Source organism: Nansenia antarctica (genome assembly GCF_963989245.1).
Source record: "Nansenia antarctica genome assembly, chromosome: 2".
NCBI lineage: Eukaryota > Metazoa > Chordata > Actinopteri > Argentiniformes > Microstomatidae > Nansenia > Nansenia antarctica.
Genome location: NC_137675.1, coordinates 88,583,211 through 88,608,210, shown reverse-complemented (window position 1 = coordinate 88,608,210; position 25,000 = coordinate 88,583,211). Strand labels below are relative to the sequence as shown.

Below are 25,000 nucleotides of genomic sequence, written 5' to 3'. Positions count from 1 at the left end.
GAGCTGCACTTTAACCTCATCAGAGAGACAGATAGAGAGACAGAGAGAGAGAGAGAGAGTTCAGCATTGAGTAATCCCATCACTACAATCTCAGTATCACAGGGGCAGTTTCCAAGAGAGAATGAGGGAGAGAGAGCGAGAGAGGGAGAGAGAGCGAGAGAGGGAGAGAGAGAGAGAGAGGGAGAGAGGGAGAGAGGGAGAGAGAGAGACAGAGCGAGAGGGCAGTTTCCAAGAGAGAATGAGGGAGAGAGAGTGAGAGAGGGAGAGAGAGAGAGACTGAGCGCGTGAGAGAGAGAGAGGGCAGTTTCCAAGAGAGAATGAGGGAGAGAGAGCGAGAGAGGGAGAGAGAGCGAGAGAGGGAGAGAGAGAGAGAGAGGGAGAGAGGGAGAGAGAGAGACAGAGCGAGAGGGCAGTTTCCAAGAGAGAATGAGGGAGAGAGAGCGAGAGAGGGAGAGAGAGACAGAGCGAGAGAGAGAGAGAGAGAGGGCAGTTTCCAAGAGAGAATGAGGGAGAGAGAGCGAGAGAGGAAGAGAGAGAGAGAGGGAGAGACAGAGCGAGAGAGAGAGAGAGAGGGCAGTTTCCAAGAGAGAATGAGGGAGAGTCAGAAGGAGGCGGGCGGGAGGGGGGACAGAATGGGACAGGGCAAATAACACTAGAGTCATTGGAAGGATGCAAAGAATTCTCGACAATGTATTAAAAATGAACATTTTATTTATAATTATGTTAATTTGTCCAATTACTTTTGATTCCTAAACGTTTCATACAATATTTTTGTTCAACCCCTTGAATTAAAGCTGAAAGTCTGCACTTCAATTACATCACGATTGTTTCATTTCAAATCTATTGTGGTGGCATACAGAGCCACAATTATGGAAATGAATGAATGAATGAATAGTTTAATGACCACACGACCTAGGTCGGTGGAATTTGTTTTCGGTACAGCTCAAACAGCAGTGTCAAAAAACATACACACATTGCACATGACTATTACATGGACATGAACACACATAACCACAAGAGAGAGTCCTTATGGCAGAGGGGAAAAAACTGTTTTTGAAACGGGATGTGTTTTGGTGCCAGGGATCGGTAGCGCCGTCCAGAGGGCAACAGTTGAAACAGGTGGTGAGCAGGGTGGGAGGGGTCAGAGATAATTTTATGTGCTCTATTTGTGGTGCGTTTGAGATACAGTGATTCAACTGATGGGAGAGGGGTCACTGTGTCACTGTCCAAATACTTCCGGACCTAACTGTATGTGATTCTCTTCACACAAGCTACATGTTTTCATATACATACATGATTCTTATACCATAATGCTCACACTCCACAGCAAAGTTTTGTTGATAGACAGCAATAAAAGAAAAATAATCTGTTAATTTACATTAAACAGAATAAACAATAAACATTGTCGTAAACATTTTAAAAATGTCAACAATCATAAAACGCAATCATAAAATTAAAAAATACAAATCAAACCGTCAATCTCAGTATTTCATAATTATAGGAGAGAGCATACATGTGGCTCATGTGGCTTTGTATCTGACCAAATTAAAATTACATGTGGGGTTCCCCAAGGGTCAATCCTTGGCCCCCTTCTATTAAATTTCTACATGCTTCCATTGGGACACATCATAAAAAAGAACAAAATTGCCTACCACAACTATGCGGATGACACTCAAATCTACATAGCCCTCTCACCGAACGACTATAGTCCCATTGACAATCTCTGTAATTGCATTGAGCAAATAAACGCCTGGATGACACAAAACTTCCTCCAACTAAACTAAAAAGGACAAAACAGAGAAAATCGTATTTGGTGCACCTGACAAAAGATCGAAAGTCAGTGCAAAACTTGATTCTCTCTCTCTTCAAACTAAAAAACAGGTCAGAAATCTTGGTGTAATTCTAGACTCCGATCTAAACTTCAACAGCCACATAAACTCGATAACTAAATCAGCCTACTATCACCTGAAAAACATCACAAGAATGAGAGGTTTCATGTCCAAGCAAGACCTTGAAAAACTCATCCATGCATTTGTTTCGAGTAGACTTGATTATTGTAATGGTCTAATAACAGGCCTATCTAAAGGAGCTGTTCATAAATTGCAGCTCATCCAAAACGCCGCTGCTAGGCTCCTAACAAAAACAAAGACATTTGAACACATTACACCAATCCTGAGATCCCTGCACTGGCTACCAGTCTCTCAGAGAATTGAATTCAAAATCCTCCTAATTACATACAAGTCACAAAACGGTCTTGGACCAAAATACATATCAGATCTCCTCCCACCCTATATTCCCGCAAGGTCCCTAAGGTCAGCTGAGACTAATCAGCTAATAATTCCAAGAGTAAAAACAAAACACAGTGCAGCAGCTTTCAGTCACGCTGCTGCATGCTCCTGGAACAAACTCCCTGAAGAAATCAAACAGGCCCAAACCCTTAAAATGTTTAAATCTAAGCTAAAAAAATCTTCATGTTTTGCACCAGTTATGATTAAACACAAACACTTCTATCAATGTCTTTTTTCCATTAACTATTGTCTTTTTAAATGTTTTATCTATTTACTTCTTATATTTGCTTTTATTCATTGTAATTTTTATTTTCTTATGCTCCTCTTGCTGTATTTTTAAATAATGTATGTAAAGCACTTTGAATTGCCCCTGTTGTATGAAATATGCTGTACTAATAAACTTGCCTTGCCTTGCCTCATGTTTTACAAACAGACTCATACACTCCTCACTAGGATGACATCATGGCCAGGATCACCTCTGATTGGCAGATCTGTAGATCAGGGTGTTTAGCTTCACCAGCACTTGCAATACAGAAGAAGGGGAACAGTCTCTCAGTGAAGGTGTCTTCATAAGTGTGGATGAGTGTCTTGTCTTCAGAGTCGTAGAAGGACACCTCCCCCTTGTTGTAGTCCAGCTGTACTCTGATCTTCTGGGGTCTCCTCTTCAGGGTGATTTTCTTATTATCTCCATCTCTATACTCACCATCCCTCTGTTTTATAGCCCAGGTTCCATGCTCTGGTGATTCTAGTATCTTTGTGAAACTGGACTCTTTAACCACACCCATGACCAATCCAGGAAGGTCCCCCACCTCCACCTCCCAGCTGTGCTCTCCTGAGATGAACCCCTCAGAGCCCAGAACATTAACATACGTCATGAACCGTTCTGGGTTGTTAGGCAGCTGCTGCGCTGCGCTCTGTCTCACACTGGTCAGCTCATCAGACAGAGAGAGGGAGGGATGTGCAGTGTTGGGGTCCAGAATCACAGGAGCTTCAAAACAAACACAGATGCATTATACACATTATGCGCTGTAGTATTTATTTAAAGATGGGCCTAAGAGGACAGATCACACGGTAACCACTGCAATGGAAACGGACAATGAGAAGAAGATCATGCGGAAATGTGGATGTGGATGGGAGAAGGTGACCACAACCCGGGGGCTGCGAATCCACCAGGGGAAAGCAAGATGTGGGGGGAAAGGCCAAAAGTAACCTTGCACTGCAGAGACAGGTCAGACAAACTGCCAACATCCGAGTTCAACATCATGCCCCCCAAGCTCAGCGAAGTCAGACACGTTGTGGAGAAGGCAAGGTCTTCATCAGCACCGGGCCCCAATGGAGTACCCTACAAGCTCTATAAGAACTGCCCCAAAGTGCTAGAGCTGCTATGTTACCTTATGAGAACTGTTTGGAAAAAGCAATGTATTCCATCTGAGTGGCAAAGAGCAGTAGCGGTCTTCATCCCCAAGAAAGAGAACGCCAAAGACATTGGCCAATTCAGGAGCATCGCCCTGTTAAATGTGGAAGGGAAGCTCTTCTTCTCTGTATTGGCCAAAAGGATGACAAGCTACCTGATGGAAAATGGCTACATCGACACCAACTGCCAGACGGCAGGAGTCCCAGGCTTCCCAGGTTGTGTAAAACACTCTGCAATGATCTGGGAACAGATCCAAAAGGCCAAGCGCGAGAAGACGGACCTGCATGTCAACTGGCTCGACCTCGCCAATGCCTATGGGTCAGTTCCACATCAGCTGATCAGCTATGCCATGGAGTTTTTCCACATGCCCTCCAGTATCAAGAACTTGGTAGCAAGCTATTTCAAGGATCTGCAGTTGTGCTTTACCCTCCAGGACTTCATCACCGGGTGGCTGCAGTTAGAGGTGGGAATCGCCATGGGGTGTGAGGAGAGAGTAGAGAGAGAGGAGAGAGACAGGAAGAGAGAGAGAGAGAGAGAGAGAGAGAGAGGAGAGAGGAGAGAGAGGAGAGAGGAGAGAGGAGAGAGAGAGACAGGAAGAGAGAGAGAGAGAGGAGCGAGGAGAGAGTAGAGAGAGAGGAGAGAGACAGGAAGAGAGAGAGAGAGAGAGAGGAGAGAGGAGAGAGAGGAGAGAGAGAGACAGGAAGAGAGAGAGAGAGAGGAGCGAGGAGAGAGTAGAGAGAGAGGAGAGAGAGAGAGGAGAGAGAGAGAGCGCCATTCCTCCCATTCCTAATATTTTAGGATTAGTTTGATTAATAAAGAAATGTGGCAGCGAACTGGTGAACTTGCCAACAACACGCTCACTCGAAGGGGTCAAAAAGTGAAAGTGAAACTTATTGTGTCAACAATATCTAGATTTTGGCTTTTTTCATAACACCAACTTGAAGTTTTAAAGTACCCACTCAATATAATAAACAACAGTTTAACGATCACTAAATACTTATCATTTGTGGATTGGATTCACTATTCTCATTTGCCGGAGTCTACCGGTAAACAATTTGTAACTTTCAGGCACTGACATTTTGATACTGCCTAATGTTATTTATCCAGCCCACTATGGGGCTCATGTATTGTTAATAAACCTTGGCACTTTTTATATTATTGTCCATCTCATTTGTTACTGTGTGAAGCAAATCAGGGCTTGCTACACATTTATGAATGTTGTATTTCTATGAACATATTCAAATAGTCTATTTGATAGTTATTCTTAATCCAATTCTCGTCAGTACTACTAACCGTGCTTGACAATCCCCTGCATCTTCTCCCAGACACTGAACTGCAGGTTGCCCAGGTGTTTGGCCACGTCTATCAGCGCTCCTGAAACCATCTCTGGATCTGGCAGTGTGAACTGGGCTCTGGAAGAACATTCAGGAGTCAGTGCTGCTGTGGGCTTGGGTTCAGAACCACAGAGAAGAGAGACCAGAGACAGATCACTTACCTTTCCTTACTGGCCTTGAAGTTCTGGAGAGGAACAGAGGAGAAGTGTCATCAATGCTCGTGATGTCATCAATCAGTCTCTGAATACAGTCACAATTGCTGTCTGAGAGAAGGCATCCTTACCTTGAGTAAGGAGATGTCTTCAGCTTTCAGCTCCTTCTCTAAGGCTCGGATTGTGTCTAAAAGTGATGATTTCTGTCTGCTCAGTGCCTCAGTCTTCTCCTCCATCATCTGACTCTTCTGCTGCTCTTCCTCCCTCAGTGCAGCTATCCTGGCCTCCTCTTCCTCTCGTAGAAACTGGTGAATTTTCTCAAACCCCTCCTTAATCTGTCTCTCTGTGTGCTGGGCCTGGCTCTGGAGACAGTAAGGGGAACATATCTTATAATCACTGCAGTTTTACTATAATACATTAACTCTTTTTACCTTACCTTTTCTATTATTATTATTATTATTATTATTATTATTATTATTATTATTATTATTATTATTACTATTACTATTATTTAAAGTTTAGGTGAAATGTATGCAGCTCTCTTTATGATATTGAGTTGCAGATGCATGACTATCAGTTAGATGTCTACAGTATCCAATACTGAGCAGAACAAGAGAAGACCACATCACTGATAGGGCTTTCACACCGGCAAAGAACCGTGCCGGTTCGTGTTCGGAAACCTCATTCGCCAGACAGCGCCAACGTTCGGAGGTTTCCGAACACGAACGCGAACCGGCATGGTTCTTTGCCGGTGTGAAAGCCCTATGAGAGGAGTGTCGTCAATGCTAGTGATGCTAGTGATGTCAGCAATCAGTCTCTGAATACATTTACAATTGCTGTCTGAGAGCCAAAAAAGGCCCAGAAAAAACTGTTTTTCCTGAGGCAGCTCAGGAAATTCCACCTCCCAAGGACCATGCTGGTAAAGTTCTATACTGCCAAGATCCTTCTGCTTGTTTATAAAGCTCTCACTGGCACAGCACCAGAATATTTGAAAGACCTTTTGCTAGCATATCAGCCCAATGGAGCTCTCAGGTCTTTTGCTAGCATATCAGCCCAATAGAGCTCTCAGGTCTTCTGACGCTGGTTTTCTCTGTGTACCACATGTACAAGAAGAGATCTGGTGAGGCTGCATTCTCATTTTATGCACCCAGATTGTGGAATGCACTGCCAGTTTACATTAGGGATGCAACCTCAGCACATATGTTCAAGTCAAGACTAAAAACCTTTTTAATATTGCCTTTAAATGACAAAATAATTAAATTAAGATTATATAATGATTGAAGCACTTTGAGCTGCAACGTTTTCAGGAAAAGCGCTATACAAATAAAGTTGTTATTATTATTATTATTATTATTATTATTATTGAGTCATGTCATGGCAATAAAGTCTTCTGATTCTGATTCTGATTCGGAATACAACACGTTGCATGACGTACCGTAATGTGTGTTGATGTTGCATCACAGCTTTGTTTAACTTTGTTGAAGACCTTCAGCTTCTCCTGTAAGGGGTTCAGAGCTGTCTGGAGTTCCTCCTAGATTGAGACAAAACATTACTGAGGAGGTAGACACAGAGGCTGCGGTCCATCGTGACCAAAACCTCACCACACAAAAACAATTTCTTCCCGACTGCATTTGGCCTCATTAACGAGGCCCGGGACCCTTGGATTCTGATTGAGATTCTGACTGGGAGATTTCTGGACTCATTTGACAGTATCTGTTTACCACCGTTCTGTAGGAATCATTATCATAACCCTTATATAGTATAGTATAGAAACACATTCTCTCAGCACTGCCAAAAGTACATTTCTTATTTCAGACAAAAAAGGATGAATCACACTAAAAATTAAAACAGAAACTAAAAATGATCATTCATTGTTATCAACAACCCTTTATCTTTTCACCCAGCATGTGCATAACATCAAGTGACACTGCTATCTATCTGTCACAGAATTTCTAATTATTTTTGTAATAATTGTATTTATGTTTACCTTATGTTCCTGTGCAGCCTCGTCTACTGGGACACAGAGATGACCTCTATGTATCCTTGACGTCTGACACACCACACAGACGAGCTGTTGATCCTCCAGACAGAAGAGCTTGTATCTCTCATTGTGCAGATTGCACAGCACCTCAGGCCGAGGCACTCTTGTAGCCATTTTTTGACACGATGCCAGCCCCTCTTTTGCAAAAGCCTCTTGACAAAGTTCTCCTGCTTTTAAACTTTAAACAACACTTCAATAAAATGTGAAGAAGCACTTGGAGAAAGCTATTTTGACAGTAGTATTCTCTCCTAACGGTTGAGTCTTCTGTTATTCCCTGCTGTAATTTTGACACTGCTGTGTTGTAAGTCTGATAGAGCACTCCCTTTAAAAACACTGAGCTCCACTTTAACCTCATCAGAGAGACAGATAGAGAGACAGAGAGAGAGATAGAGAGACAGAGAGAGAGAGAGAGAGAGAGAGAGAGAGAGAGAGAGAGAGAGATAGCATTGAGTAATCCCATCACTACAATCTCAATATCACAGGGGCAGATTCCAAGAGAGAATAGGTATAGCATCATTATAGGCCTCCTTACTCTGTGAGCTGTGGCAAGCAACCATTGGGTGTGTGTGTGTGTGTGTGTGTGTGTGTGTGTGTGTGTGTGTGTGTGTGTGTGTGTGTGTGTGTGTGTGTGTGTGTGTGTGTGTGTGTGTGTGGGTGGGTGGGTGAGTGGGAGCGGAGAGGTTGAGGGGTTAAACTTGCCCTGTAGCTAATACACACACAAGAAAGTACATTTATATCCGCATTTGTCATCTACAGGTTTTTGTGTAAAACCTATACAAGATGTAAGTTAGCTGGAAGTATGTATATAAATGATGTTATATGTATGATGTTCAGTATCAGTATATCCCAACAATATCAACATTGTTTTAATCTACAGCGTGATTGTTATTGTTAGAAAACAGAATATTAAGTCTGAAAACACGTTCCATATCATGGAACTCAAATTCCATTGGATTATATCTCATTGCGTCTCTCAGAAATATTCTGATATAGCATCTTTGCTAAATTTCCGGCACTAACTAGGGGTTAGGGTTAGGGCTAGTTAGATTACTTAGAAATGTGGGAACATCAAGCTGTGGGAACATAGACACTCTCCCCTGTGGCTGCACGCTAGCTCTTAATATGATAAGTGAACACGCTAGCTCTTAACATGCTAAGTGAACACGCTAGCTCTTAACATGCTAAGTGAAGTCGTTTGGTTCAAGCACGAACATCAAATACAGATGAGCTTCACGAAGACAACATTGTAGATAACCCTCTCTTTAACCAGCCTTAGTAGACTCAGCCATGCCACGTCCAGAAGAGATACAGTAACTGCCCGAATTGAAGACAATTCACTCGCTAGCCTTTTCGTCCTTCTGAAACTGTGAAGTGAAGCCCCTTTTAAAGACAAATCCGTGATGTCAGGTGTTGTTTAGGTCGTTTGTTCTGAGGTGGATCTGGACATGGGAACACCTCGGGGGGGTTCGTCTGTCATCGACGACACGTTTAGACCTGGACGTTACACCAGGTACGTTTAGACCTGGACGTTGTTAGGAGGATATATATTTTTTTATTGTTAATTCTTCTAGAACCAGTTAGTTAGATATCTTATCAGTTTTCCTGTTTTAATAGGCACGTTATCAGTATGGTACCCTACACAAGACCAATTAGAAGGCATTAGGGAGTTACTGTCTGTCTGGGACTGTTCTGTCTGGCCTTCAAGCCAGGTGCAGCAGAATACTCCTTTCTTAGCTCTCACGTCAAACACATGACAACACTCAATTCATAGTTTTAGACCATTATAATCAAGGCCATTAGGTGTTACATCATAGTGACCAAAAGGGGAAGGGCTAAACGTATATAATATCATGTAAAATCTGAAGTGAACAACCTTGCCTCCTGAGACCGCCTCAGGAGTGGGGTCCAGCTGATGCATCTCTGTACTCTACGTGTCATTTTCAATAAATATACCAAGTGTGCAACAGAGAACTTCTCTCCTCTTTCTTGGGGCAGTCGACAAAATAACCGGATCCGATTTCATTCTAACAACGTTACACCAGGTAGGTGGACTCCGTCCACAATCAATGGAATGGAATGGACTTTATTTGTCATTGCTACAGTGATCTGCTTTGGATCAGAGAAGAACCGGAGAGAAAATAAGATGTGTGCACAGATGGTTTGGAACTACCACTCTCCTTTAGAACAGTCGTGCCTTTTTAAATTTATTTTTACTCCCTTTAACCTCATCAGAGACAGATAGAGAGACAGAGAGAGAGATAGAGAGACAGAGAGAGAGATAGAGAGAGAGATAGAGAGAGAATTCAGCATTGAGTAATCCCATCACTACAATCTCAATATTCACAGGGGCAGATTCCAAGAAAGAATGAGGGAGAGAGAGCGAGAGAGGGAGAGAGGAGGAGAGACAGAGAGAGAGAGGGAGAGAGAGAAGGAGAGAGGGCAGTTTCCAAGAGAGAGAGAGAGCGAGAGAGGGAGAGAGAGAGGGAGAGAGAGAGGGAGAGAGGGCAGTTTCCAAGAGAGAATGAGGGAGAGCCAGAAGGAGGGGGAGGGAGGGGGGACAGAATGGGAGAGGACAAATAACATTGAATGCTATCAATTTATTGTTTGACCTGCTTATACAGGTCAGTTTGGCTCAATGTCTATGTGTAACTTTAAACTACTTGTTAGCTATAGCATCATTATAGGCCTCCTTACTCTGTGAGCTGTGGCAAGCAACCGTTGGGGGTGTGTGTGTGTGTGTGTGTGTGTGTGTGTGTGTGTGTGTGTGGGTGTGTGTGTGGGTGGGTGGGTGAGTGGAAGCGGAGAGGTTGAGGGGTTAAAATTGCCCTGTAACTAATACACACACAAAAAACTACATTTATATCAGCATTCTACAGGCCTTTGTGTAAAACCTATACAAGATGTAAGTTAGCTGGAAGTATGTATATAAATGATGTTATATGTATGATGTTCAGTATCAGTATATCCCAACAATATCAACATTGTTTTAATCTACAGCATGATTGTTATTGTTAGATACAATCCACAATACGTCCACAATCAATGGAATGGAATGGACTTTATTTGTCATTGCTACAGTGATCTGCTTTGGATCAGAGAAGAACCAGAGAGAAAATAAGATGTGTGCACAGATGGTTTGGAACTACCACTCTCCTTTAGAACAGTCGTGCCTTTTTTTATCTACTATAAGAGCCGCCTCGGGGGTCAAATTACCATAGTCTTTACAACGGGAAGCTGGTTTTTACACACAACGACCGCTAGTGCAGAGTGCCGTTATATATACACCCCCTGGCTGTGCCAATATCCACGATATACCACGGCTTCTCGTTCCATAACGCTTTTATACAACGGTTACCACATGTATCTATATTTCACAAAATAAAGACAAGACAAACTTGTAATTAATGTATTTTAATGTAAATATGTTTTATTGCAAGTGTATTCATCCGCTGAACAGTTGTTTATTGGTTGCTTATTGGTTGCTAAGCAACGGTAATAATGTAACTTCAATAACGGTAATATAAACAAACGCGGAGTAATATGAAAAGATGTGTCAACATTCCATTTAGCCGTGCGTATGTCATGGATATCAGCACAGCTGAACGCAAACTGACCTATAGAGACAATGGACCACGATGAATTGAGAATCAAGGACCCCAATTGAAATAAGCCAGTGGCTTTCTTGGGTTTTTATCCTGTTAGTTGACCTTGTATGTAATATGTACTTTCATGTACCTACTTCTGCAAATCTTCTAATAAAGTTTTCAATCAATCAATCAAAACCAAACTGACCAATAGAGACAATGGACCAAACTGACCAATAGAGACAATGGACCGGATCTATCCATTGTATAAATGTCTTTATATCTATTATATTGAGATGTATCATTTCATTTTAGAGAGGGTCCGAACATAATATATTATAACATCATAACCAGAAATAATACGGGCACAATTATGACAAAATACAGACAGACAAGAGACAAACAACAACAACAACAACAACAACAACAACAACAACATACATTACTAAGTGTAAACATTGAAAACATTACAACCATAACAAGGCCAAAATGGCTAATAAAATAAGGGAAGGTGGATCTACATACTATAATATACATACTACATTCTACAATATACTTAATAGCGCTGAATATACTGTAATATATTAAGTATAAATAAAACTTCAGAGGTAACAAGAACAGTCAGTCAAACAGTAAGAAGACAGTGCATGATTAGAACTACCAGAAGATGTGATAGATCTGTTGTTAACTGGTACATTATTCTAGTTAGCTGGGGCTTTAAAGTTAAAGGCTCTTTTGCCAATGGACCTATCGCTAAGCCACGCCTCCAGAATAGAAATTGTCCAATCGTATCACATCAAGTCTCGACAGGCAGAAAACTTGGACAAACAACTCGCTAATTTAAAGGCTTTTTTAAAAGGCTTTATGATGGTGAAAAGCTTCTAGACTAAATATTCTTGTCATTGTCGAATATTTCTCTGTTTCAGTGATCAAGAAGAGGTAAAAACTCCTGGCCAAAGTTTAAAAGTATTTATTCAAAAAAGATCGGGTCCTCAGATTACAGGCACACGAAACAGTCACAACGTGATTCGAGGTAGACAGCAGACAGACCGCTCCAGACTCAGCACAGAGGTTTTATAGCGGCCCTCAGCCAATCACATCACAGTATGTTCTTGGCCAATCATGATCCTTCCTTCTAGGCCTCTGATTGGCCTAGACCCTCGGGGGCGTGCATGTGCGTGTGTGTGTGACTGCGCATGTGCGACAATTGAAAATCTTCCCGAGATCGTTTGTAATGAAATAATAAAGTATTTAATAAAGTATATATGAAGTAATAAAAATATACGTGTAATATGTGTAAAATATACGTGAATATATGTGTAAGATATACGTTATATAAGAAGGCTATTAATGTGTAAAAATATACGACACATCCCCCCTCGGACCACCCAGAGGGTGTTCCGAAACTAAATGATCACATAAACCAAAACAAAAACACAAACCCCACATATCACAGCTAAGAAAATATAAAAAAATAAAAAAAATAAAAATTAAAAAATAAAAAAATAAAAAATAACTATTAAGAACCCAAAGACATCATGCAAAAAATAGAAACCAACCAATAATAAAAAGAATCTTGAAAATAACAACCACAATTAAACTAAACACAGTCCATCATGCACAAATTAATATAGAAACTTCCAACGACCGATGTTTTCTTTGTCCTTGAAGCGCCAGGGACAGAGGTTACTAGCACATGAACCCAGTTGGAGAACAGCCTTTACCGCTGTCTCAGATTGATATCCTTTCCCAGTCAAGAGCGTTTTCTTCGTTGTGCTAGGAACAGAACCGCTTTCCTATCTTTGCATAACCACCACACCACTTCTCAACTGACATCAATCACATGATATAGAAAGAAACAAACAGTAATCGAAGCAAATAATCATAAAACATCACTTAATAAACAAATCATCAAAGGAGGAAACAAAATCAGAAAGCAAAACAGAATCCAGCTTTTGCTCATCAGCTATGTTGGTCAACATTAAAGCATTAATAGGAACATCAGAAATACACTTTCCACAACATTTGATCAAAATACCAAGTAACATAATACAGATGATAATGACAACAAAAATAATAGCGACGGACCTGATCATATTACCAATACCTGAAAAAGCAGAATCAAAGAAATCTAACATATTCCAACCGTGTTCTTTATGTAAATCCTCTACACCCTTCTTGTTAGATTCATGAAAATCATACAAAGCGTTACCAGAATCCGAAATATAACTGCAGCATTCACCGCCTATCAAAGCACAAGTACCACCCTGACTGGCCAAAATAATGTCCAAAGCCATTCTATTTTGGAGAGCTACATTCTTAGTTTCAGTCAATTCAGTGGCCAGGGCAGACACTACAGCATCCGAAGCATTAATGTGTTTTTCAAGAACGGATGATAAGGCACTTAATTCAGTCTGAGAGTTGTAGACACCATAACTTGGGAATATTAGGCCAAAAAACTTCTGAGCGGTAGACAACGCCCTACGACTACGATGGGTTGCTTGTTTGTGAAGTACAGACATCTCCTCCCGAGTAACTTTCCTAATCAAAGGTATCAGATGAGCCAAATAACAACCACCCTCAATCAAAGCAGGAAGCTTAGAGAATGCATCATTATCACACACAAGAAACACATGTTCCGGGAGTTGAAGCTCCGTACCAGGATACGGGAAAATGGTTCCACCTATACAAGACGCAGCCCCTAACTGACGAACCGAGCTGATCTTGGGCCGTACTTGAATGTCAATACAGGTTGTAATATTTACGAGAGGCATGACTTTAAGCTGCGTGGTGCCTTTCTGCCGTCTGGTAGTATTGGTATCATGTAATTTCATTTGAGGCACCATAGCACAATCAACAACTTTACATTTCAATCCAGAAATAACAACTGAACCCCTCCACCGTGTAGAAGTCACACTCCCAGAACATGACAGATGAGGACTCAATGCAGTACCATTTAATTGAGCGAACATAGCTTGGATAATATATATCTTCTTCGGACCTGTTGGTTGTGACAAATGTGTAAGCCTATCAATAATAACCTTCCCCACACCGCTAGGCCTATGGTGTTTGTTAACCGCTGCTGTCAGACGTTCCAACACACCAATATCCACACCTGCATAGGAAGAATTTAAAGGAACCAGAATCGTGCTGGGCTGACAAGAAGAGCTCTGGTTCTTGCCCTGTAAAACAAATGGGGCTAAACCCTGCCAATTATAATGAAGCCATTCTGCTTTAGTTAACGGTATGGGGAAAAACATAGGAGCAGACGCACTTACAGGGACCTGTTGACAAATCCAGCAATCAGAATAATTCATTTTTGAAGCAAAATCTTTCATGATACTAGTGGCAGAATTAGGGTGGGACCGTGTCCCCAGGTGATTAGAATCATACAACAAATAATCGTCAGTAGCGACTACAATCGCCTTCGTAGGAGCCTTCACAGCAACATTTTCAACCTTTCCTGGTAACTCATCGTGGACATATTTATGCACCAATATCTCACAGTCCAACCTATAGTGGTGTGGAAAGTCAGGCCTGGTCCTACAAACTTTGTCCTTGAAATTGTTGGATTTACTAGACACCGGTTCACCGATATCACGTCTAGCACACCAATACGAGTTCAACCCCTGGTCAACATTAGTTAATGTCACACGAGTTTCTTGCATGTTGCTTGAGTATTGATCAAGTGTAACATATGTAGTATCCAATAAATACCACTCGCTCTCTTCGGCGGTATAGATCAAACAATCATCAACAGTACAACGTGAATGTGGGCAAGCAAAAGCTCTACTTGCTATGATCATTCTTCTCTGACGTCCAGGCATAACAGTGTGTGAGTAAAGTGTAACATTGTCCAAAGAAGTCAATGGGGTAGGAACACTAAGGGGTATATTAGTCTCTGAAACGGCATGGCTTGAGTTTCCTCCTAATTGGCCTTGGTGTTTTACGGGGTCTGTCTGGTTGAGGTGTATCACTGACAGGTCTGTGTCTCTCAATGGTACCTCGGTCCGGGCAGCCGCCCGGGTTGCTGACATCTCCGTCTGGAGCATTGTCAGGGTCGGAAGGGGTGACAACAGGGGCAACACCAGGCTTGGTAGAACCCCCAAGAGGGGTGTCGCAGTCACTGGATCCTTCACGGTCTCCGTTGGCCCACTCATCAGTGGGCTGGACAGGGTCTGGGACGAGGCCCCCGGCATCATCTGCATCATGGCGCAGATACTCACCAACATCTTCGTCAGCCTGGATGTCCAAGCTGTGGACTTCCTCGTCCCCAGGGGTCTCCTCACCATCCTGCTGAGGTTCTCCCTCATCGTCCTCATTGGGTGCCTTGATGCAGTGATGAACGTGATACCAGGTGGGGGACCCCTTGATTTGGAGGGCAGTCCCAGTGCACCGAACGACCTCGTATGGTCCTTCCCGTCGAGCCTCATGCCACTTCCGTCTGTAGACCTTCACGTATACCTTGTCACCCGGTTGCAACGCGTCCTTCCTCTCCTGTGCGTTCACCTCCTCTTCACGTTCCTGTTTGTGGAGCACATAAGAAGAGATACTCTTTTGCCGGTTAGTCATGTACTGTACATAGGCTTTCATGTCACTCTCCAGGAGAGCCAAACTTGGCCCTTTCCCACTGGTTCGTACACAGGGAGCTGTCATTATCCTCCCCATTACCAGTTCATGGGGAGTCAAGTGCAGCCCTCGAATCTCACTGGAACGACAGGCCATCAATGCAAGAGGGAGTCCTTCCAACCAATTAAGACCTGTATGCTTACAGACCTTAGAAAGACGGTTCTTAAGGACCCCGTTCATCCTCTCTACTATCCCCTGGCTTTGAGGTGAGTAAATACACCCAAGTCTCTGCTTGATTCCCAACTTTTGTAGTATAAGCTTTACCGTCTTATCCACAAATTCCTTACCATTGTCTGACGATATCCTATCTGGAATTCCAAACCTAGGCATGACTTCCCTGCATAGGAACTTTGCTACAGACTGAGCATCCTTTCTTCGAGTGGGGCAAGCTTCTACCCATCTGCTGAACCTGTCTACTACAACTAGCATGTACCTGTATCCTGCAACAGGTTGAATCATGTCCACATAGTCAATCACTAAATGTTTCATTGGCCCGTTTGGGGTAGGGATATGCCCAGTTCCCACTGGTATTCCAGGTCTGATATTGTTCTTCAAACAGACCACACATTGACCAAGGACATGGTCTATTTGTTCCAACAAATATGGAGCCCAAAAACCATATTCCTTGGTGATCTTGCGTCTAACCTCCCCCCTGGACACATGTGCTAATCCATGGGCTTCCTGTATAAGTATGCCTAATAAATCTGGGGGTGCCACAACCAGTCCCTCATGATTTCTCCATAGACCTGTGTCATCCTGACTAGCTCCCCTTGTTAACCATAGGTTTTTGTCTAGCGCATTTGCCTCACTCTGTAACATCAACAAATCCTCAAGCGTGACCATGCCCTGTAACTGTACTTCATGTGTGACCAGCAGAACTTTACCTGCTTTGTCTGCTCCTGTAATAGCTTTGGCTGCATCATCTGCAGCCCTGTTACCTTGTGTGACATGTGATGAGTCAGATCTGTGTGCGGCACACTTCACTATAGCTAATTCCCTTGGTTTCATCATGGCTTGTAACAGCTTCATGATTTGAGCGTGGTGCTGAATAGGCGAACCATCAGTTTTCTTAAAACCCCGTCCCTTCCATACAGCTCCATGTAAATGACACACATTGTGGGCATAGGCAGAGTCGGTGTATACTGTCACTCTTTGTCCGGTTCCCAAATTGCATGCTTCTGTGAGGGCAATCAATTCAGCCAACTGAGCTGAACAAGGCTGAGGAACAGCCTCGGCTTGTTCCACAATGAACTCCGAATTTTGGGATCGGACTATGGCATACCCGGCACGTAAATGTTCTCCTACCCGGTAACAAGATCCATCAGTCCAATACTCAACGTCAGCTTCCTTTAAAGGCAAAGCTAGTAGATCTGCTCTAAGCTTAGAGTACCTCGTAGCTTCCTTCACACAATCGTGTGGTTCCCCATCTTCTGGGGTTGGCAAGGTCTCTGCTGGGTTAAGTGTGTTACATCTTAGTAATGTTACATCTTCCCTTTCCAACATCCTGTAATAATCCCTAATCCTAGGCATCGTCAAAGTGTACTTGCCTTGATTCAAGAGGTTCCTTAGACTGTGGTGGCAGAGAATGGTAATTGGGTACCCCATTGTTAAGGTTGTTGCCTTCTCGTACATAAGATAAGCCCCGGCCATTGCTCTGTAACATGGCGCGAAACCCATTTCTACCTCTGAATATGCGACAGAGTAATAGGCTATGGGCTGTGGACTAGGTCCAATGCCTGTTGGTTGCGTAAGAACAGCGCAGGCATACTTCCCCTCGGCTGAAGAAGAAACATACAATCCAAATTCTTTGGAATAATCTGGAAGCGCTAAAGCTGGCGCTTCTTGCAATTTGTGTTTAATTGTCTCAAACGCCAAATCAGCTTCCCTTGTCCAAGTAATGCAAGATTGGAGGTTATCACTACCTGTTTCCTTAATCATCCCCCTCAATGGAGCGACTAGTCTAGTGTAATCCTCCACCCATGCTGAACTATACCCAGTAATGCCCAAAAACATCATCATTTCCCTAACCGTTCGTGGTTTTGGAGCCTTCTGAATAGCTTCCAAATGTTCATTTGTGACGCTGCGATGTCCCTGTGTAATGGATTGTCCTAAGTAAGTTACCTTTCCCTGACAATACTGTAGCTTCTTTTTAGACACCTTGTGTCCCTTCTCCGCCAAAACCTTTAACAGTTTAACGGAATCCCTGTGACATGTTTCTTCATCTGGGGCACAAAGGAGTATGTCATCCATGTACTGAATGGCAGTACTACTTATCATCTGTTCTAACCCGTCTAAGTCCTCCCTTAAGACCTGATTAAAAACATGAGGACTGTGTTTGTACCCCTGTGGCATTCTGGTATATTGATAATGCTGACCTTTGTAGGTAAACCCAAATAACCCTTGACTTTCTACACTAAGAGGTATAGAAAAGAAAGCCCCGCATAAATCAATCACTGTAAACACTTTGGCTGTAGATGGAATCTGAGTCAACAGCACATGAGGATCAGGAACTTCAGCTGGATAGCTGACGACTACCTCATTCACAGCCCGTAGGTCATGTACCAGACGATATGAACCATCAGGTTTCGTCACTGGCAGAAGAGGTGTATTGCTTAACGGATATTGAGTTATCTTCAGGACTCCTGCCTCTAACAGTCCTTTGATCTGTGGCTCAATTCCATCAATTGCTTCCTGTTTCAATGGGTATTGGTTTTTCCAAGGGGGTTCTGCACCCGGTATGAGTTCAACTCTCAATGGACGAGCTGATTTCACAAATCCAATGTCTGTACTGTTCTTTGCCCACAGGTCGGCTGGCACATTCTGCATCATTTCTTCTCTGAGGTCTCTGTCAGCTTGTACAGGAAGGATTAGCTGGTTCATTAGCTTCACAGTCTGCGGATGTCCTATTCCTTGAGCAGAGATCATCAGTTTTGTGAACTGTCCATCAATGCTCCTCCAGATAGCAGGGTTTTCTTTTGTCGTTACAAATCTGGCTTTTTCTGAGTCTGCCATCATTGCCCCTAAATGCTTCTGCTTATAGTGTTCAGATATCATAAGTGTCACATGAGGGATGCTACCCTCAATCTTATGCTCCTGATCTAGATAAGTGTCACTGTTTATCTTCATAGCCACTCCCTGAGGGCCTAGGATTATACAACTTGTACTAAGCTGTACCTGTTTTGGCTGATGCTTCAGCCACTCATCTGGGGTTGCATCTGCAACTTCTCTAAAATACTGGAGTGTACAATGCAATGGATCAGTAGGCCTTCTGGCCTCTGCCATGTGTGCCAGGATATAATTGTCCCACATCCTTGCTGGTTCCATTAGGTCTGGGCTAAGCCCTCCCACCCAATATACCATAGATGCGTTGTTGTCCATCATGACAGACAGCTGTCTGTTCTCTTGTGGCACTGTCACCTGACAGCCGTCCGGTGTGCATTTCACGGTACAATTTAACTGGCATAGTGCATCTCTCCCTAGTAGCCCTATTGGCGTGTGTTCTGATACAAGTATTGACAGATCTGCTCTCTGTCCTTTGTACTCTAAGCTTACAAGCTCAGTGGTAGGGATCAGCTGTTTAATTCCCTCGAATCCGATTGTCTTCACATATTTCCCAGACATAGGAAGGTGCGTGGCGTCTTCAGGCTTCAGACAGGTGTAGGCTGCTCCACTGTCCACCATCAATTCTAATGGACGTTGGTTGACCGACACCCATATTGTAGGTTCATCTTCAGGCCTGTTTGTCACCACCAGCTGGCACCCCCCTTTCGGATCTTCTGGGCACCCCTATATCGCAGCTGCTGGGCCTCCATAGGGGTTCACCACTCCTGGAGCCGGTGCAGCAGGGGGCTTATATCCTCCTTTCTGTTTCCCCCCTGCGCCCCCCTGGTTCTTCTTAAAGCAGGTACGTTTTAAGTGTCCATACTGGCCGCATACGAAACATGGTCCTAGCACCTTCCTCGGTGCTGTGGTCCATCCCTCTTGTGGTGGTCCTTGGCCAGGCTGGTTGTATGGCTGGTATGGAACCACTTGCACCCCTGGTGGCCCCTGTGGGTATGGATTCCCCCCTTGTGGCCCCTGTGGGTATGACTGGGGAGGGACAATTTGCAGTTGCTGTGGCTGAGATGGGACCTGTAGGGCTATAGTCTGCTCTCTCTCTCTGGTTTTCTTGCCTTCTGTCAATTGCACTTGAGTTAGTTTTCTGAGTGAGTCCTCGTCTTGTGCCTTCTGTGCCTGAATCTTCTTTCTAAATAATTCTACTTGGTGTGCTATGTTGTCTATATAAACAGCCTTGCTCATGTGTCGTAGGCCCACCACTTCTGCTAACTTGTTCTTAACTGGGGTAGGGAGACCTTGTTGAATCTTTTCCCTGATTATGGCTTTTTCTAACGGGTTATCTTCGGCATCCTTCCCTGTCACACTTCTCCATTGAGAGTGCACACGGGCAACAAACCCCCGGGGATTTTCATCTCCCCCAGTGGCTTCACAATGACATTGTCTGGGTGAATGTGAGTAGGGTACGTTTCTCTGATTGCCTTCCACAGCTTGCCTCTGTTTGCTGCGAAGAGTTCTGGATCATAAACGGATGTATCGATATATCTATGAAGTCCCGCCTTCATCAATATTTCCTGCATGGTGTCCAATCCTGTAATGGTAGCTAAGAGTCTTTTCAAGTCTCCCATAGCAGCGTGCGTTCCTGTCAATCTCACGTCGACTTGCGTCGTCCAGGGGTGGCCACCATCTTCCAGGACTGGGAGTTTTTCGATCACTTCTGACAGATCTGTATGATTCCAAGGACGATATTCCATCTGGTTACCTCGAATCAGCACTGGGAAGTTCCCCTGAGTTTCCTCTTCTTCCGATGCTGTTTCATAATCGCTTACTTGTGGCTCCGTTTTTACTTCCCGCCTTGGTGTCGCTCCGGACCTTGGGGAGTTCAACCGGGATGCAGGTGATGCTGCCGCTTGAGATTGACGACACGTTTCTCTCTCTACGTCTAGGTCCTGCAGCTGTTGTCTGTAGTCTTCTTCGTTTCTTAGGATTTTCGCACGGAGTTTTCTTGCCCTCCTTTCTCCCTCCTCTTCATCCCTGTCTTCCTGCAGCTTCTTCTTCTTTTGCTTTAAGCTCTCTCTTCTCTTCCCTGCCTTCAGAGACTTCTGCTCATCTTCAGAACTATTTTCTTCTTTTCCCTTCTTATAGCGTATTTTCCCTCCCTGCTTTTCGGCCCTGGCTAGTAGTTTTCTTATCGGAGCACTGTAGCCTCCTTGTGCATTGCTGTCATCACTGGAATCTTTGCTATCACCTCCACTGCCATCTTCACCGTCATCCGTCTTGTCCCTCCTGTCGTCCCCTTTTCCCCTCGGCTCCTCCTTCTTTTTCTGTTTGGCACCTGACCTGTTCTCTGGTTCGAAGTCCACGGTCACTCTCGCTCTTCCCCTCTCTAGTACATTTTCATCCTTATCTTGGATAGTGAAGGTTCCGCTCGTACTTAGGACAGGGACCTGAGGGTAGATCCGCTGAGAATTGTCCTCCAGTCTCTTGGCATAGGGAGGAGGACTGGAGATTGGAGCTGTGTGTGAGAATGGAATGTTCACTTTCTCTTCCATTGCTTTGGCCAATTCATCTCTTTTTTCTGGATCCATGTGAGCTGTTTTCTCATTCCAAGCTAATGCTACTTTCTGCCCCTCTACCTTGAAGAGGTCTAAAATAGCTAACTCTAACCTGCGTTTCTCTGATCTAATCTTTCCTTTTTGATGCGCCTTATGTGCATTGATAAGTATCTCCAATGTTGCAATTAATTGTAAATCAAAGGTGCCCTCTGCTGGCCATGGTTGTTCAATGTCTGCCCAACGAATATTCCATTTCGTTGATATTTTGCTAATCTCCTTAACAAGAGGATTCATTTTTTCCACTATAGCCACAGGGGATGAATTTGCTAATATTCCCTTGTCTGTATTAACAGCCCTCACAATGTTACTGGGTTTGGCTCCCATGTCTGAAATACTTATACTGCTTAATATGCTGAAAATATGCTATAAGGTGTACTTTTCTTACAACCCACCTTCTGTTGCTGTATCTGCTAAACAGATGCTAGTCCAACTCTTAACTGTGTCAACTGTCCACACAGAACACTACAACTCCGGAACAACGGATTGTTTCAGTGGTATTGTGTATTATTGACTTAAATGTAATCTATGTGTATGTGTTTTAATCTAAATGGTTTTTTCCCTTATTATGTATGAATGTGTGTCACTTAATTGCTCAATCAATACTAATTATAGTTCAGGTCAACTTAATTATTAAACTACAAAGGCTGTTCAACACAATTATCAAATTACAAAAGCAGGTCACGCTCTAAGTCTTTCTGATCCACAACCCCTTGCTTGATCAATCCTCAGATAGAAACTGTTCTGCTATTCTTTAATCAAGAACTGTGAAAAAAGAACTTAACTTCAAATAAAAAGATGTAAAACACGAATATTAATCACAACCTGTAAAGAAATCGACTTGTCATTTGGAAGGAATAAAATGATTAATTATCAATTACAATCTGTAAGGAAATCGACTTGTTATTTGAAAGGAACATACAATCAACTAGACTTAGTCATTTACACTTCATTGATGTAATCCTGTAAAAGAAAACGTCATCCCTAGACCACTATAAACCAATTGATCAAAGTTTTGTGAAAACTGAAAATGAAATAATCTGAATAATTAATTCAATCAATTCGTAATTACTTAAATTAATTGAAGTAACCATCCATTTATTATTGTAAAAGACTATGTCGTCGACCTCAGGCGGATGCACTGATGGAGGACCAGTGTTCCAAAGTGTCTTATCGTATTCCGTCCACTGGAGAGCAGCAAACAATTAAAAATGTCTTATAGTGTTTCATCCACTAGAGGGCAGTAAACAATTAAAAATGTCCTATCGTGTTTCGTCCACTAGAGGGCAGTAAATAATAAAAAATGTCCTATCGTGTTTCTTCCACTAGATGGCAGTAAATAATTAAAAATGTCCTATCGTGTTTCGACCAGTAGAGGCCGCCACACCGAAAATGTCTTACAGAATGACTATATCTTACCTAAAACTCACAATCTATCTTTTTTACTTTTACAATCTATACATAAATCAATTGTTAAGTGAAAGGAATGAATGATTAGTTAGAATTATTCACTATATCATCATATACATTGATTTAAAACTTATGGAATCAATCAATTGTTTTGGGAAACAGAAAATGAATGATCTGAATATTAATTCAACTGATAAGTAATTAATTAAATCAATGTAATACTGAAAAGTCATTCACAACATCAATCTATGCATTAACCTTTTAGATTCTTTCACCAATATTCTGTAAGCGGGCCTATTCGCTCCGCGTGCTCTCTCTGTGTTTGAAATGTGCTGGCCTCGTGTAAACTCCTGTTTTCCGAGTAACCGTACCTTTAAACTTATTTGAAATACCCCGAGATCAATTCACTATATCTCTATTTTTATCAATACTAGTCTATGTGTATGGTTTTATCGTTATCTTTTAAGAGATGAGTACTGAAATCTATCAAACCCGCGCGTGTGTATTTGAAAAAATGGATGTCAGGGGGGAAAGAAGCCACCCAACACTCCTTTGTTCTACTTACCAAACCGCTGTGGACTATAAGATTAATCTTCACAACACTGCTTTTCCACAATAATTATTATTCTCCACGACACAGCAATTCCAAGAATATCTTTCAATGCAGTTCAACGTATTATTTGCCAAGATAATCTTATTCAAATACTCCTACAATGGCATATGCTTTCTACTAGGCTCTGTGTGTCCACTGAGTCTGCATGCATTCAGACAAAGGAAAAAATTGGCGCCCTTTCAACCAGAGGCCCTGTCTCCACGTGTCTGACATGCATTCACACAAAGAAAAAAATTGGCGCCCTTTCAACTAGCGGCCTGTGTCTGCGGGTCTGACATGCGTTTCAGACAAAGAAAAAATGGCGCCCTTTCTACTCAAGCCACGTTTTTCCTCCGTGCTCTCAAGTAAATTAACAATGTATATCTTTAAAATAGCGCTATTTTCTGCTCACTAGCACGGACTCTGCTCTTTCAAACTAGGAATTCCGATTCCATACCATTGAATAGAGCTATCTCCTGACAAACACTTACTTACAAACCACATTAACCAAGCTTTTACACTCCATCAGACTATTGTCTGATACAAACCACATTTATTAGCCCGCTAGGAAAACGTCTCTCCCTAGCTTTTGTGCTAATACCTTGTTCTCAAAACAAGACTACAAGCAGCTCCTTCTCTGCTGTACCACAATTACCACACACACGATAAAAATCGTACAATTAAAACGCTTTTCCCAATACAGGTTTTACAACCCGGCTCCCTCTGTCTAACCTCTACCCAGTTATATACTTCAAGATCCGTTTTACATATAGCTTATTTGATATACCCAGTCTATTTTGCACAGCTCCGCCTTGTCCTTGCGAATTCAGCAGAGACTTACCCTTGATGACTTGAAGAGTTGCAAAACGACCGGTCATCCAAAGCTATGGAAACTCCTGGCTGGCTCGCCACTTATGTCGAATATTTCTCTGTTTCAGTGATCAAGAAGAGGTAAAAACTCCTGGCCAAAGTTTAAAAGTATTTATTCAAAAAAGATCGGGTCCTCAGATTACAGGCACACGAAACAGTCACAACGTGATTCGAGGTAGACAGCAGACAGACCGCTCCAGACTCAGCACAGAGGTTTTATAGCGGCCCTCAGCCAATCACATCACAGTATGTTCTTGGCCAATCATGATCCTTCCTTCTAGGCCTCTGATTGGCCTAGACCCTCGGGGGCGTGCATGTGCGTGTGTGTGTGACTGCGCATGTGCGACAATTGAAAATCTTCCCGAGATCGTTTGTAATGAAATAATAAAGTATTTAATAAAGTATATATGAAGTAATAAAAATATACGTGTAATATGTGTAAAATATACGTGAATATATGTGTAAGATATACGTTATATAAGAAGGCTATTAATGTGTAAAAATATACGACATCATCTTTAAAAAAAAACATGTCTATTACTTGCTGTGGTAAATCAGAAATCAGAAATTCTCCCGTCATTGTAAGTAATTGAATGAGTTATCAAAGGGCTAAGCGTGGCTTAGCGATAGGTCCATTGTTTTCTTAACGTAAGGTGTAGTGAAATGGAACTGAGAGGAGTGCCTAGATCGGTAGTTTGATGTAAAAGGAACAAGATACTGTTGTAAATATGGGGGATAATTCAGATGAATACATTTAAATAAAATAAATAAATAAATTGGAGCCATGATGAAAACAGTGGTCTGTGTGTCATGATCAACTCTGACAACAAAGCGAGACCACTGCAGCTCGGGGCTCAAGGACTCCAGAAGGCTCTCCTCAAGCCTCAACACAACGTCTAACCCTCAACCCTAACCCTCAACCCTAAGCCTCAACCCTAACCCTCAACACAACGTCTAACCCTCAACCCTAACCCTCAACCCTAACCCTCAACACAACGTCTAGGGTTAGGGTTAGACACA

The 25,000-nt window shown here is 42.7% G+C and overlaps 1 protein-coding gene across 1 annotated transcript in view; it reads right to left on the bottom strand.

The window, feature by feature from the left end:
* LOC308150851 (E3 ubiquitin-protein ligase TRIM39-like) overlaps positions 1-7,343 on the bottom strand; it is a gene marked incomplete at both ends in the record, with an annotated part of 12,180 nt that extends 4,837 nt beyond the window's left edge. The window contains 5 exons of the mRNA XM_080523640.1: positions 4,996-5,114; positions 5,198-5,220; positions 5,320-5,550; positions 6,624-6,719; positions 7,176-7,343. Of these exons, the coding sequence (XP_080379766.1) occupies positions 4,996-5,114; positions 5,198-5,220; positions 5,320-5,550; positions 6,624-6,719; positions 7,176-7,343 (637 nt within the window). The remainder of the gene's footprint in view (positions 1-4,995; positions 5,115-5,197; positions 5,221-5,319; positions 5,551-6,623; positions 6,720-7,175) is intronic.
* Positions 7,344-25,000: the final 17,657 nt, after the last annotated feature.